The sequence below is a fragment of the Salminus brasiliensis genome, chromosome 3 (assembly GCF_030463535.1).
Source record: "Salminus brasiliensis chromosome 3, fSalBra1.hap2, whole genome shotgun sequence".
In the NCBI taxonomy this organism is placed as follows: Eukaryota; Metazoa; Chordata; class Actinopteri; order Characiformes; family Bryconidae; genus Salminus; species Salminus brasiliensis.
In genome coordinates this window covers 9,174,527-9,190,371 of record NC_132880.1, presented here as the reverse complement: position 1 = coordinate 9,190,371, position 15,845 = coordinate 9,174,527, and the positions used below count along the sequence as shown (strand labels likewise).

General features: G+C 37.4%; 1 protein-coding gene across 1 annotated transcript; it reads left to right on the top strand.

The window, feature by feature from the left end:
* Positions 1-33: 33 nt before the first annotated feature.
* Positions 34-14,271, top strand: LOC140551234 (T-cell differentiation antigen CD6-like). The gene is made up of 15 exons (XM_072674624.1): positions 34-149; positions 1,456-1,512; positions 4,254-4,529; positions 5,392-5,664; positions 6,702-7,016; positions 8,028-8,345; positions 8,518-8,577; positions 9,553-9,684; positions 10,022-10,138; positions 10,218-10,337; positions 11,131-11,205; positions 12,015-12,104; positions 12,412-12,531; positions 13,061-13,168; positions 13,459-14,271. The coding sequence occupies exons 1-15, from the start codon at positions 98-100 to the stop codon at positions 13,614-13,616; spliced, it is 2,271 nt and encodes a 756-aa protein (XP_072530725.1). The 5' UTR covers positions 34-97; the 3' UTR covers positions 13,617-14,271.
* Positions 14,272-15,845: the final 1,574 nt, after the last annotated feature.

Genomic DNA, 15,845 nt, shown 5'->3' with positions numbered 1-15,845 from the left:
GTGGATTGTATCTCTGCTTGTCATTTTTTTTCCTTTCTTCTCTGTCATGATGCTCGCCGCTGTAACAGCGTGAGGACTCGTCTCAGGCTTATGAAGAATGGAGGCCTTCAGAATTGTGGTGGTTCTTCAAGCTCTCGTCTGCTATGAAGGTTTGTACGTTGTTTGTACGCAATTTCTGTTACGCATTCTGTTACACATTTTCTCGGCTTTTGTGTCAGTCGTTGTAACCTCTTAAACTCCAGGCAACCACTGCCGCGTCCTTGCGTTCCTCACTGCTAGAACGTAAGAACGCTTCAGCCAGTTTGTACTGTTTGTTATTAAATATATTTAATAACCATTTTAGTATGTAATAAAAATGCCTGAGTTTAGGAGAGTAAAACAAAAGTTCAAGTATTTTATTCAATTTTATTCGATTATCCCCATAATGCAGAAAGGCCTATAACACACTACGATGTATTATTCAGTAACTACAGGGAGTTCTGTACAAACTGGTGGGGCCTGTGTTTGATAACAGAAGTTTGTAATAACACCTTTGGCCCACCGATGGGTCATTGACTGTTTAATGTACCCATTGAATTATATAAATAAATACAACGCTGCCAGCCATGACACATTATTCAAATGAACCAAATTCACACCAGGGGTGCAGAACTATAGTCCTGTTCTGGCCTTTCAATAACCTTTGTAGAATTGTTCTTTTTCTAGGGCACAATAGGTGTACAACATTTATAATCTATAAGGAAAATAAAATGAAATTATATATATTATATATATAGAGGTATAATGTTTAATGGGTTAACTGATGCAGTCAAACTCTTCCCTTTTAAGTCTCTTTTAAGTGTTTAAAAAGTACAACTTTGGACTTGGTAGAGTAAAAAGCATAATGCATTCATGATATGATGATATCCTTGCTTTTACATTTGGCATTCAACCAGAATAACTTAAAAAAGTGCTTTATTATCTAAACAATGACCATCATTACTCTTTTTAGGTTATATATGGGTAATATATGGTTAGCCCATATATGGGCCTCGTTAGTGTACATGCTAATATTAAAGCATCAGCATACTTATGTTGTACAAATTTGCGAAACTCCTTTATAAATGTATGCTTTTAGAAATATCATACTTCAGAATTCTAATTGGAGTGTTATTATAACTTATAGAACAACATTGATGACTTTCGTTGAACTGTGAATTGTAAAACAGTAACAGAAACAGTAACAGACCGGGTTAAGAAACCCGGGTTAAGTGATTCATCGAGAGTTTGTGTGGTCATGCAGTGGTCAGAGGCTGTTCAGAAGTATGTTTGTTGTGGTTACAGTATAGGGCCTTGTTCTGTTCAATTGCCATTGACCCACAAACGTGCCAGTGATTAGACTTTGGTTTGGTATTGTTCCACAAGAAATGATTAGCAATACTTCATTAAGAAAATCTTTGCCTTATTTTTTTTCAGCACTTCAGATTCAAAACACCTCAAAGCCCCCAGACAGCATGGAGCATGGGAATGAGTGTGAGTTATTTATGTAGTTATTTATGTTTTCCTCCTCCATAAAACTGCTTAAACACTTCAGATTGTCCAAAAATGATCAAATGAAAGAAAAGTCTGATCTTCAGTGTCATGACATAACTGTCTTTGTGCAAATGGAACTGTTGTTTGCTTGGCACCTCTGGACTCTAATGTCCAGGGTGTTAGGCCAGACTAGCTACTTTTGCAGTGCAGGGTGTGTTTTTTTTGGCTTTTCTTTCTCTATTTTGTAAGTATAGTTCTCTCAGTGAAGTGTATGTGACAGGATGTGGCGATGATGTTGTGGTGTGCTGCACTCTTTTAGGAGTTGGTGCAGGTGCAAATGCTCTTTCACTGTAACCTTTTTTGTTTGAGAAACAGAAGCAGAAGACCTAGGCGTAGGCACTTCTGCTAAATTCATTGTTCTATTGCTGTGCTAAACATCTGCAGGTAGATTTTAAGATATCAACCTTTGTGCAGTTTCAGCAGTAGTGCTGAACTTTGCTGAATGCATTAAGTGTGATCATTGCTGTGGACAAAAAAACAAACACTGAATGCAAATTGAAATGAAAAATATTATAATTATTATATATATATATATATATAATTATAATAATAATAAAATTACTGTATTACTTATTTAGACAACTGAAAATGTTTGTATTTTTCCAATTTAATATAAAATGTTTCCCTACAAGCAATACTATGAGCTTAATGATTTGAGTGAAACCTAGAATCTTCGAAATGTTAACATAAATTAAAATGTAGGAATGTCTTTTGGTGGTGTCCTCCATTCACTTTATTGACCATGCAGCTGAGACATAGGCACAAAATGTTGCCTGACCGTGCCGATGCAATAGATCAAAAAATAAATAAAAATTCTACACCAGTATTAATGTGCTCACTGTTACAAATTGCTTACTGTAAATGTAAATATTTACCGACAAACAGTGCAGAATCTTGGATGTTTCTTTTCTATAATTTTTCTGTACTTCAGTACTGTGTACTGTGCAAAAGTGTGCACCTAAGCAACTCACTGAAAACCATTTATTTCAGACATTAATGTACCCATTGAATTATATAAATAAATACAACGCTGCCAGCCATGACACATTATTCAAATGAACCAAATTCACACCAGGGGTGCAGAACTATAGTCCTGTTCTGGCCTTTCAATAACCTTTGTAGAATTGTTCTTTTTCTAGGGCACAATAGGTGTACAACATTTATAATCTATAAGGAAAATAAAATGAAAAGATATATATTATATACATAGAGGTATATACAGCAGACCTAATATTTTGTTGTATTGTTGGTTTTTTGGCACTGTGCCAACTTTTAAGCAGGGCCACCTACAGTATTTTCTATAGGGTAGAGGTCAGGACTTTTAGAATGCAATCCAAAAGCTTAATATAAGCCTGCATAATCCATTTCTCAACCACAGTGTTGCACCCAGTGTTGTCCAAGTTTCAACTGTCTAGCTGCTGGTTTGAGCTTATGCTGAGCTTACAGTTCATGGCAGGCCTGGGGCTGGGTCGTTCTTGGTGTTGTTCCTGACCTTCAAAAACTTATAATAACTAGTGCTCCAAACTTTAACGTGTTAAGCCTTTTTTTTAATGCAGATTAATCATCTTACCAAGTTTGGCCTCAGCTTCCTCCTGTAGGTCTCTCTAACGGAGCCTATTGACGTATTAGCGGTTTTACTTAGAGATGTAAGCAGTGCGTCAGTACTGTTAAACTCAGAGGGTAGATAATTGATTTATGCTGAAATATGGATTAAATCTCATAACTAACGCTCATTCTCTTATCCCTCCCTCGTCTCTCTCTTTCTCTCTCTCTCTCTCTCTCTCACTCACACACAGCTTAGCTTAATCGAGCCCAATAACTGATCATCCATTTATCTCTTAAACAGCTAATCCCTCTAGACAGTTTATTAGGGATACAAATACACATTAATTTGTTCTCCCACCCAAAACAATGAGTAGCTATCATTTTAACTCAAAATTAAAATTATTAACTCAAAATTAATTGATTATTTAATAATTAATCACAGAATATTGTTGTGATTATGTGATTACACATTTACACATAAATGTGAACTTGTCTCTAAGAAACATTCCTGACTTCAAAACTATGATCCATCTCAGATCTGTACTGAGCTCCTTGCACTTTCAAATTACTGACCAACACAGTCAAACAAATCTTTTTTATGTGGACACAGAGTAGCTACCAGTTGTAGTCACTAATGATTACTATCAGGAAGTGGAAGAGGCATTGGCTTTGGGCACCACTGAATTATTAATATAAGTGGGTATATGCATATCTTTCTACATCCAGTATGTAAAATTCTTGCTTTCTTATATTAAAGATGTATGTTGTACACTTGCCATGACATCAGTGTCCATGATGAGTGCATGTAAACATCCAGTCTCAGATGTATGTTAATTATGTTTTCAAATTATGTCACATTTGACAGTGACAATATATATAGCTGGCCTTGGAAAAAGGATACAATTGGAAAATGAAACAGCTTACTTACATTAGAAACATAGACAGCGACATGATGTTGATATTAGCAAGACGCATTTATTGAATCTGGCCTTTGCTTCTGTAAGTCTACACCCTGTAAAATTTCACTCTCATTCTTAAGACCATTTCGAGAGTGAGGAATTGAAGTGTGGATCCACACGTAGACCCTTAATTAGAGTTTAACTGGTTTAACATTTCCTTCTTTTGTTCCCCCCCAGCTAAACTGTACATAACTCAGACCTCCAGGCCGTGCTCATGGACGGTGACCTCTCCAGACGAGAATCAGAGATTGCCTGCATTCAAACAACCTCTGCACCCCCTTGCTACTCAAGTGTGTCAGACCCTGGGCTGTGGGGAAGTGTATGAGCTAAAGGAAAGCGCTGCAGACCCCAATTCAAGTTGCCTTACAGGCTGCATCCACCACAACAGCACACTGATCAACTGCAGCCGCACTGCTGCAGGAGGCTGCATGGTTATGTCTGAAGTCATCTGCGGTAAGAGCTGATGAGGTTCTTGGAGATGTTTAGCTCCAATTGTTGATTTGTTGATGTAGATTAAGCACAGCTGTTTATCAATAATGAAAAATCATGTAATACATATAATATATAATAATATATAATATGTATAATATATAATACATATGCTTGGTGTCTCACAGAAGAAACCAAGCTGACTAGTTTCTTTTTTTTATTTAAATGATGGCAATTCAATTGATTGGAAGCAATTCAATATTTATTAAGTCTTTAAGCTCCATCCCTCTTCATCCTCACCTGTTCCACCTAGTTACTGCCTTCAGAAGGCCTTTTGTTAACTGAATGAGGTGTGTTAGATGTGGGTAGGAGGTGAACCCGCAGGAACAAGCCAGATCTTCAGGAAGAAGTTTGGTGAACCAGGGCTTTAAAGTAATATTGCAGTGTTTTACAACTGAATACTCACAGGCAGCCATTTCAGTGCATTTCCATGAGCTTAGAAGAGAACGGAAACCTTATTAAATCAACAGAATAGAACTAGAGATGGAGAAGGAGAGTTGCTTTAGCTCCTATGCAGACTTTGAATCAACAACAGTATGAGGAAATATCTCTGCTTGTTTGCTACTGATGCTTTTGATTTTCTTAAAGCTTAAGCTTTGCAGGTAGCTAAAATTCATCCTCTACGGAATCCCCCTTGATTTATGCAATTCAGAACCACTTTTTTTTTAAATAAATCCCATTCTGTCTGTGGATTTGAGAACTAATACATAAATAAGGTCGTATTCTTTCAAGTTCTCCATCTTGTTTTCCAAACTTCAAATTTTTTGATGAACAAATGTAAAATTGCTATATTAGTAAAATGAACTGAACTTACTCTTCCTGCTAGACGCTCCTTACATCACCCCAACGTCCAGTCACTGTGTCTGGAATTTCTGGTCTCAGGCCAAATCAAACATTACTCTGACTGAAGAGGCCTCGCAGAGATTGCCCGATGAGATCTGTCAGAGTCTTGGCTGTGGAGAAGTGTTTGCACAGACCACAAGCAGAGCACCACCTAATAGTACCTGTCTCACGGACTGCATCTACCACAACTCTCATTTACGGAGCTGCTCCACAGTGGTTGGAAGTGACTGTTCAGTGCTTTCACAGGTGGTCTGTGGTAAGATATGAAATGTGGTACAGTTTTTGAATTTGATGCCTAATACATTGCTTAAAACCATAGATCTTTTTATGTATTTATTTGTTTATTTATATATTTATTAATGTTGTAGACAAAAGCATTATGTATAATAATGTACAATGTAAAATTCCTTACCACAGCCCTGCAGTGCTTCCCTGGTCCATTTTAGTATTTTGCAGGTGATGACTGCTGATTGTCATTCTGTTGTCTCACAACTAGGCATGCACTGTTATGGGAATTGGGAAATGAGTTGATGCTGAGGTCTGATATGTTTATGTACATTTCTGCCAATGTTGATACAGATTCCCGAAACATTAATAACATTATAATAAATAAAACCCCTAACGTAAAGGAGCAATATAACATTTATTTCTGTTACAAATGCAGTAAAATAAGTAAAGTGTGAATCACCTCAACAAATACACTAAGACATATCAGTTTGAAATACATTTGAGCGCCACCTACAGTACTGGAGAGGTCATACATGACAGCCGAAATGAAATTGCAGAGAGTATGTCAGATTGTAAGCTTGGGTTCAACTTAATGTAACCCTTGGGAGCTTTGTTGGCTTAAACTGAAGCCTACAGTTTAATGCTAGCCATCACTGGCATCTGCTAGCTGATGTAACAGAACTGGCAGTTAGTGTTCTCCTTCAAGCGTTTTTAGCTGTCTAATGATGTTGTGTTAAAGACAGTTTGAAAAGATTTAGCGGTGCTTCACATATCTTGGAGGAAGCATGTGATAGCCTTCATCCTCCACCAATTTTGTGGGACAGATGCTCAACAATGACCCAACAGGCAGCAGTCAGCTTGGCTTATGAGGGCCCTAAAACCACACCCACTAGAGTTTAAGAATAGCTTGCTAATTAGCCAGTTAGCTGGATTAAGACACCAGCACATGCAGGGCAGGTGGACTCTTAAGGTTTTGAAAGCACTGGTGTATTTACAGAGTATTTGTATGACTAAGCAATGGACAGTGATTGCGTACTAACTGACCGGTCACATTTGTCACTTCAGGTAACAACATGGTCCGACTGAGTGGAGGAAGCCACCGCTGTGCTGGGCGTGTGGAGCTGTGGCGGGCGGGACAGTGGGGCACAGTGTGCGATGACGAGTGGGACACACAAGATGCTGATGTAGTTTGTGCTCAGCTGGGCTGTGGATATGCAATCTCAGTCACAGGGCAGGGTGACCCATACAGTCAGGGTAGAGGCCCCATTCAGCTCGATGATCTGAACTGCACAGGAAAAGAGAGAAGTCTATGGGAGTGTCCTGCAGTGATGGATGACCACGACTGTGGACATAAAGAGGATGCTGGAGTGGTGTGTTCAGGTATGTTTCAATGTGGATGCAGTTATATGTGAAACAGAGTCTTCACTGGACTTACTTAAAAGCATAGTTTGATCCCTGGTGATGCCATAGCCATCCATAATCAGGAGTCCAGGAGAGCACAACTCACCATGGTTCTGCCATCTTAAAATGAAGATGACAGCATTTAGCAGTTAGCGTTCTCCTCCAAGGTCATTTAGCTGTCCAGTGAAAGTTCAAAAGCAGGTTTTCTTGCCATAGTTGAAAAATGTTGGGACATGGAACTGACTCACCATGTTCCTTAGCCACTTCTGTACCATTACACTGTAGTGACAATCTGGCATAACCAAAATTGGGCTGAAAAATGGGCAAATTCCATAAAATTTGAACTTGGCCCACTAGTGATAGCCCAAAGTCAAAGCTGGCGAAATGTAAAAACCTGATGGTCACTTCAGGAGAATATGGTGTCATTGATTCTGAAGAGCAGCTCCTCACCATCAGACTCTGCTAGTAATGGGAATATGGGTTGCTACACAAACCAAGCCTTGTGACTGAAGCTTTTACTGTGCCAGGGGCAAACACAAGGGGAGCTCCATGTTTTCTCTCCAACGTCCACTCTATTATTTGCTTCTTCTGTCTTGCCCTATCTATGAGCACTTTTGGTTTGAAACTGCATGCTTTTGAATTCATTTTGAAATGGAACTCATATCCATTAAAACAACATTGTGTAAACTGCATGCCCAAATCAGAACACAAGTGACTCTTTAGCTAAGAGTCGTTAGCTAATACAGGCTTGCTTATGTGGGGTCTGTCACAATGCGGCATACTGATAGCTATACAAAATAAACAAACGCTGCTTAGAAGTGTCAGAAATGTTGTAGCCTGAATTGTGTGTTAGCTGTTTGACTACACTTGCCTCGTTTTTTTCTATGAACTGTACCTACAACTTAATAACTACCTAATCAGAGAGCCAGACGTGATCCATGGAAATTTTGAACTGATTTGAACTATCGTTTTTCACTTTTCTGCCTGAAGAATACAAAGCCTTGAGACTGACCGGAGGACAGGATCGTTGCTCTGGAAGAGTGGAGATCCATCGTAATGGATTGTGGGGGACGGTGTGTGATGACTCCTGGGATAAACAAGAGGCATTCTTGGCCTGTACCATGTTGGACTGCGGGGTTGCAAAAACGTTCACAGGCTTTGAGAAGCCCTTCACACACAAAAATGAAACACGCTGGTATTACATGTGTCCAAAAAACGCTGCAGTCCTGTGGGACTGTACAGAGATTGACACTTCCACCAAGCCCCACTTCTGTACAGACTCAAAAGCTGCAGGAGTGATTTGTAACAGTGAGTAAAGTTATGTCTGTCATTTGAATTGTCCTGATGTTGGACATATTTAAGAAGTAATGCTTGGTTAGATATTTTAATGCTCTTTATTATTCTGCACTTTTTATTACCAAATTAACTTTTTTAAAAATGACTGAACTGAACTGAACTGAACTGAACTGATTTGTGCTAGATTCTGCTGGACTGCCTGTTCCCTCCAGCCCAAAGGCAACTACACCTGCATTAACAACAGGTAAGAGTTTGATCAGGAAAATTCTGAAAAAGATGTAGTAAAGAAAACCACCACTTCGTCTTAACAGTTGCATTAAGCTTTCAGGGCTGTTACATTTGGTGTACGTTAGAGCCGATCTTGAATCTGTGAAAATGTATTCCCACCAGGTGGGAAAAAAGTCTATTTTCTTTTTCTGACCGCAGTATGAATATTATAATATCATATATAATATCATATATATGTATATATATTTGATATATCTCATATATCTATCTATCTATCTATCTATCTATATATATATATATATATATATATATATATATATATATATAGAGAGAGAGAGAGAGAGAGAGAGAGATATGTATACATATCAATTTAAACATCTACGTGTGTTTTAAAGCTACCACGGTACAGAGAAAAGCCTTAGGTATCTACACTGGACGATGAAAACATTGGTGCATGCTATGCAAATCGACGTAATTTTGTAATTGATTACGTCGAATTCGTTGACGCATCGTCATTATTGTTTTTAAATAACGACCTTTCTCAGAATATTAACAGCAAAAAAAAATCGAATCTAAATATAATGAACTTGATTTACTATAATTGAACATGATCATAACAGAACGTGCTAGGCTAACTTTGTTAACAAATACTGGACTTGCAAATGCAAATGCATGCCAAAAATTACCTTTTGCATTAAAAGCTACAAAAACTTACAAAAGCTAACTATTTAGTAAAACAGCAAGAATAACCCTTATTTACATATGTTTAGCATATATATCCATATTAAGGTGTTAAGAAAAGTAAGCTGTATTCTTTTTGTTTATTTATTTAAATGCAGCTTTAAATGAATTATTTATTACTTAGGCTTTCTGAGGCTTCTTGCATGTCTGTGGATGTGATTTGCTAATAAATGATGGACATTCCTCAAGAAGGAGGACTGATTCCTATTCTTTTTTATATGTCTTCCATGTGTATTCTTTCTACTTTAAGTGCAAATGACCACAGCCGGACCCACAGTCTCATGGTCTCTGGAACTACTGGGCTGCATTGGCCTGTCCTCCGCTCTTCTGATTGCACTTATCTTAAATATCGTCCTGTGTTGCCGCGCAAAGAAAAGAAAAGGTAGGTTGAAATGCATCACTATCCTAAAAAAGAACCTTGGATATCTCACGCTTACGTAGCTTATAAGGTACAGGCACAGCTCTGGGTTCTGAGTTTCTGAGCTATAAGCCATATTCATAGGCTTGAAATATGTCACTTTATGTGTTATTAATTACGAATGAAATAATGATCTAAAGATTTTCTCATTTTTTGAAATGCACCAGTACAGATTAAATAAAAAATTCTAATGTATTTTTCATGTCATGTATTTGTAACAATAACGCTAATTTGGTCTAGAATGCAGGAGTTTCAACAGAACAGTCCCAAACTGCCATAATGTGTTTACTGTCCCTCACAGCTCATACAGTTCAGCAGCGATTTGCCAGCCTACAGACCACAGCAGAGCCTGTAGAGAATAACTACAGAGATTCTGTCCACCTAGTTAAGGTCACCAGCAATGACTACGCCCCCAACGGTCAGTAATATCTGCTTCCTCATGAGTCAGTGTGCTCTGAATTGCTGAAGTGCTGAGTTTGCGAATTATGTTTCTGCAGCTCAAGCAATGCCCCCACAGATGTGGACCCAGAGTAGTGTTGAGAGCGGATCCTATGACACAGACTACGAACTAGACAGCACCAGCCCATGCACCGCTTTTCCCTTATCCACCTTCCGCAGTGAGTTTACACCAATTGGCCATAACATTAGCACCTAGTATTGAGTAGGTCTCCCCTTCAGTTCACTTCAGCAGATCTGGACATTAGAGGCATGGACTCCACAAGACCTCTAAAGTTGTCCTGTGGTATCTGGCACCAAGACATCAGCAGCGAATCCTGCAAGTTCTGAGGTGGGACCTCCATGGGTTTCAGTGTCCCATGACCCTGTTGCTGATTCACCTGTTGTCCTTTCTTGGGGTACTGTTGGGAGGTACTGACCACTGCATATCAGAAACCCCCCACAAGACCTGTCACTGTAGATGAAAAATGTTTTTCACTTCACTCAATTGGTACTAATGTTATAAAGGGTGTATATGAAGACTTAATATTTTCTATGACCCCTAGGCTTGTTTAGAGTTTTACTTTCAGTACTTAAGATTGAGTAACCACTATAAATGATTCATTATCCACTATAAATGATTCAGTATCCACTATAAATGATTCAGTATCCACTATAAATGATTTAGTATTTACTATAAATGATTAAGTATCTATTTTATTTGATCCAGTGTCCACTATAAATGATTCAGTATCTTCCACAAATGATTCAGTATCTACTATATCTGATCCAGTACCCACTAGAAATGATTCAGTATCTACTATAAATGATTTAGTGTCTACTATAAACGATTCAGTATCCACTATAAATGATTCAGTATCTACTAAATTTGACCAGAATCCACTTGAAATGAGTCAGTGCTTTCGAAAATGATTCAGTGGCTGCTAGTTAAATGGCTAAATGTCCTTTTTGCAGATTCAATGCGGTACAGTGCAGAGGGGAAAGCTCCAGGTCAGAAAGGAATCAACTTGCAGAGTGTGACTGAGGAGGGTGAGTGTGGACTAAGTGTGGACAGGGGGTTTACACAGACACACACACACACAGGCTGTTAGGAAACCTTCTCTGTAAGTAAAGAATTCCATGAAATATTCTTGCAAATAAATCCCGTTCCAGGACACTGTCCTCTTGCTCTGCACACTGCACCCTGTACCTGAACACTAGAGACATTTTTCTCTGGCAAAGTTTTTAAATTTGATTTTTATTTGGTTATTAGACAAGAAATGATTCAAGAATTTAAAGAAAAGCTACCAAATGTTTCTTAAAAATAGAATGGCTCAGGATGCCATTTTGCCATCAGCAAGGAGAGAGCATAGAGGGCCATAAGTGTAGTACTGTAGTACATGTAGTACTCTCTCCCCTCATCAACTTAAACTGATGTTGGCTGGCACAGGCATCTTTTAGGTGGTGCGGTGGAACAGGGGACCCAGTGCTTTCCTCTGAGCGTGTCAGCTGCCTGGTGATGCCACTATGCATCAGAGGAGAAATGTTGGTCTTTACCCTCCTAATGCTAGGGGAAGCTATGACTGGGTGAAATAATTGGCAGTACCATATTGTAAGAAAAAAAAAAAGGGGGGGGGGGGGGGATCCACAAAACCAATAGATAAAGGTCAGATCTTAATATTTACTGTGTAACTAATACATATGTTATGTAATAGAGAATGAGCTTATATATGGATACCTACAGTTTAGGAGGTATATTTGTTTCAGTGCTTAAAGTTCATTCTCTCTTGTCTATCACCACAGAAACTACAATTCTGATATTCAAACATGATAATTCTGTAATGACTGTTGATGTTCAGATTCAGGCTACCTTGGTAATGCCGCGATGCAAGGATACCAGCCCTATATGCCCAACGGTACGTTCCAGGGTGTCACTACAGCCCCAAGTGGTAGGCCATATTCTTTAATCTTCATATTTGGAAAATACAGTTTTCCCAATATATTGCTTATTTAAAGTTAACATTTCATTTAAGGTAGGAAAACAATTACTATAATAGTAGTTGAACTTTGGAACCCAGTTGTACTGGTAGCTGGGAGCCCTGAGAGCCCAAATAAGCGTTTATAAACTGTAGCATTTGTAAAGTTATCCTTTGTAAAGAGGGTTTACATTTTAAACCTTTTTAAATAAATCTAAGATCCCTGAAAATGGCCACTCTGGTGATTGGTACCCCTCTCTGTTTATTTTCCTTTGTGCAGAGGACTCGTTTGAGACGTCCAGCACCTCGTCTGGGGAGTGTTATGAGAATATAGGCCTCAGCGTTGAAGATGAGAATTATGAAAATGCTGGAGAGAACAGAAGTGACCTGCAAACTGAAAGTATGCTTTAATTAAATAGCTGCTGGAAATATCTCATGTGATTTAACATTTGAACCCAGACCCTGAAGTGGTGGTTACCAGTTGTTAAACAGTGATCTCCAACCCTCCTACTGGAAGCTCTCCAGTAGCTCTCCAGACCTTGCAGGTTTCAACTCCAACCCAAATCACAAACACCCCAATTCAGCCATTTAATGACTTCTGTAGTCTGTAATTAATAGGTTCAAGTAGGGTAGATTAGTGTTAGATCCACCTTCTGCGGGAAAGTACTTAAAGTAATGGTTATTTTCCCCATATCCTAATGATAGTCAACCAGCCAAGACATGTTTGGAGATTGATGTTTACTTCTTTAGATTTTTACTTGAGCTATGATGCTGTAAATAGTAAAAAAAAACTAATCTTATATCAGTAAAATTCACATTTCAAACAGACATGTATGAAAATGACATATGTATATACATGATATTCAGCATGGGATGTTGTGATATTGTATATTGATTATATGTCTAATGTAAACATTGTTCTTATGAAGTTCTGACCGACCCAGTCTCCACCACCCACAATACTGAGAACGTCCTGAATCAGACAGATAACTTTCTGCAAGACCAGACCAACGTTTTCATGATCAACCATGACCAGGGTTTGTAACTGCTGTACATCTGAGCTGCTGACCTGTCATTATTTATATGATAAAACAAAATCAGTGCATTCAGAGACTCTGAGCAGTCTTCCAGTCACCATGCTAATGCAGTGTAAAATCCACAGAGCCCAGTAGCATGTATGAAGGTGCTCAGAACTGCATTTTCCTTATTATTATTTGAACGAGAAAATTATCAATATGTGCTCATCCATATCCTTCAGAATATTATTATGTATAGTCATAGCTGGTTCACTGCAGGTAATATTGCTGTGCATTTCCCTCTCTCTCAGGGTTGAGTAAGGAGCCGAGTTGTGGAGAAGATTCCCCGATATATTCCCCCGTCAGTGTTGATACGGACTTCTACTCTCATGTCAAGGCCAAAAAGGACCCCTACTCCTCTGAAAGCGAATACGATGATGTTGATTACTTACAGAGGCCTCAGCAGTGACCTGAGCCTGAATGTAAAACTCGCCTGTTTTACACTGAAGCCTGAGAAGCACACATTCTGTCTTACATTCATTTTTCACTTTACCTTTTCAAATTCGCTTTATATCCTAGCTGTGTTTGAATCGCATGGAAGCCTGTTCCTGCCAGGTGCAGAAGACGTACTACCTTAGTGTCTTAAAATAACATCATATTTGATCAAAGTAATAATGTACTCTTTTAAAATAATGACATAGTACATATAAGTTTCTTAAATTAATGACATCATTTCAGGAAATGTTTACTTACTGTCTCGAAATAATGCCTCTCCTGAAAATATTGCTTACTTTCTTAACTTGTTTTTATTGACCATTTAAACATCTGAATATCTTCATAACTCAAAGTTTCATTACCTGGGAATCAGCTTCCATAAAGAAAAAGGCAGAAGTGCAAACACAGTGAAGGACTGTTCAATGTTTTTTGACCAAATATTGATTGGGAGACTAGAGTCATCTAATCACATGTCCTTATATTTACATTCTCTAAAATCACCTGCACAAAACACGCTCCTAAATCAGCACTAGTATGATGTTTAATACATATGTAAATCTAAAGATTGGTGCCTGTTACAGTAACAATGACAGACTGTGGCCTGTGCAATTAGATGTTTTTTAAACAAATATCTAAACTGTGATGTTTTTTTGTAAATAAACTTTTGTAGAATTTGCATTCTCACAATAGTTGTAGTTGGGAATTGTGTAATTTTTTGGACTGGCCACGTGGTGGCACCACACCCATTTTACAAAAGCCATACAGTGGACGTTCCTGATGGCCCACATCCTCAAGGTGAACACCATGCAAAATATCTAGATAAATATATGAAATAATTAGTAATAATTTATGCCAATATCATAATTGAGTCATACTACCGTTAGTACTAGGTGGTACTACAGGGTTTGAGACAAAGCTTACAAGACTACTTCTACTACTAATAAAGATAAAGATAATTTTAAAATAATAACTATCTAAGCACTTTATTAAAGAAGCTTGGATAGTAGTAGTTCATTGTATTAAAATCAAATCAAATCAAATTTTATTTTATTTGTCACATACATAGTCATACACAGTATAACTTGCAGTGAAATGCTTTTATGACTTTTATGTCTGCCCACATCAAAGCTATACAATAAAGATCTACATTTAAACTTAACTAAACCTTAACTTAATGAAGTAAAGTGCAAAAGTGCAAAAGAAAAATAAAATAAAAAAATAAAAATAGAATAAGTTACATTTAAGTTAAAAAATAAAATATAAAAATATGAAAATATAGAAATATAGAAATCTAAGCAAAAAAAATTAAAATACAAATATATATACACAGATATATTAGTACAGTGGTAGTTCTACATGGTGTAGTAGTCCACTTCCCTTACAGTTGTATTTGCTGTTTCCTACAGTTGATGATGCCATGCCACAAGGAGCTACATTACAACTCTGTGTCTGTTCTTAGAATATTGGAATATTATTATAATTTTATTAATGTATATTATTATTATTATTATTATTATTATTATTATTATTAATAATAATTAAAAACTATCATTTTTGTGAATTGTTGTTAAATAAAATATATTAACCATGATTCCATTTATAAAAACAGTTAAAAGGGAAAACATCCAATGGGCGAGTAACTTTATAGGCACTGTATAGCTAAAATGTTATCAAACAATTAATTAATTGTTTGATAACTACTCAGTGTTTTTTCTAGTAACCATTGTACTGAAACAGCATGGGTCTGTGCAGGGAATGATGGTCTGTTGCTTTATTAGATATTAGTGTAGCTCAGGATTTGTGAAGACTAGGCAAACATTTCTAGCCCAGTATATCATTGGTTTAAAAGCATATTTAATAAATACCTAGTTTCTTAGTAATTAATTTCATCTGAAGAATTTATGTGTCCCACAGGGTTACATTTTAGGGCCTTTGGTTTTCTCTTTGTTTTATCTCTAGGAAATGCTTTTAGAAAAACATCAGATTCATTGTCATAGCTATGCTGATAATAGATACATTTCCATGTATGTATAATTTTGAGTGGATGCCTCTAAAGCTTCTCAAATGATCACATTAAAACACTAAAATACAAAGAAAGTAGTGTGATAAGACAGGAGATCTGAAGTACAATCTGAAGCCTCCTTCTTTATTGTTCCACTTTCAGCTGCTACTTGTATAAAAAATGCTCTATAAATTGTAAAAT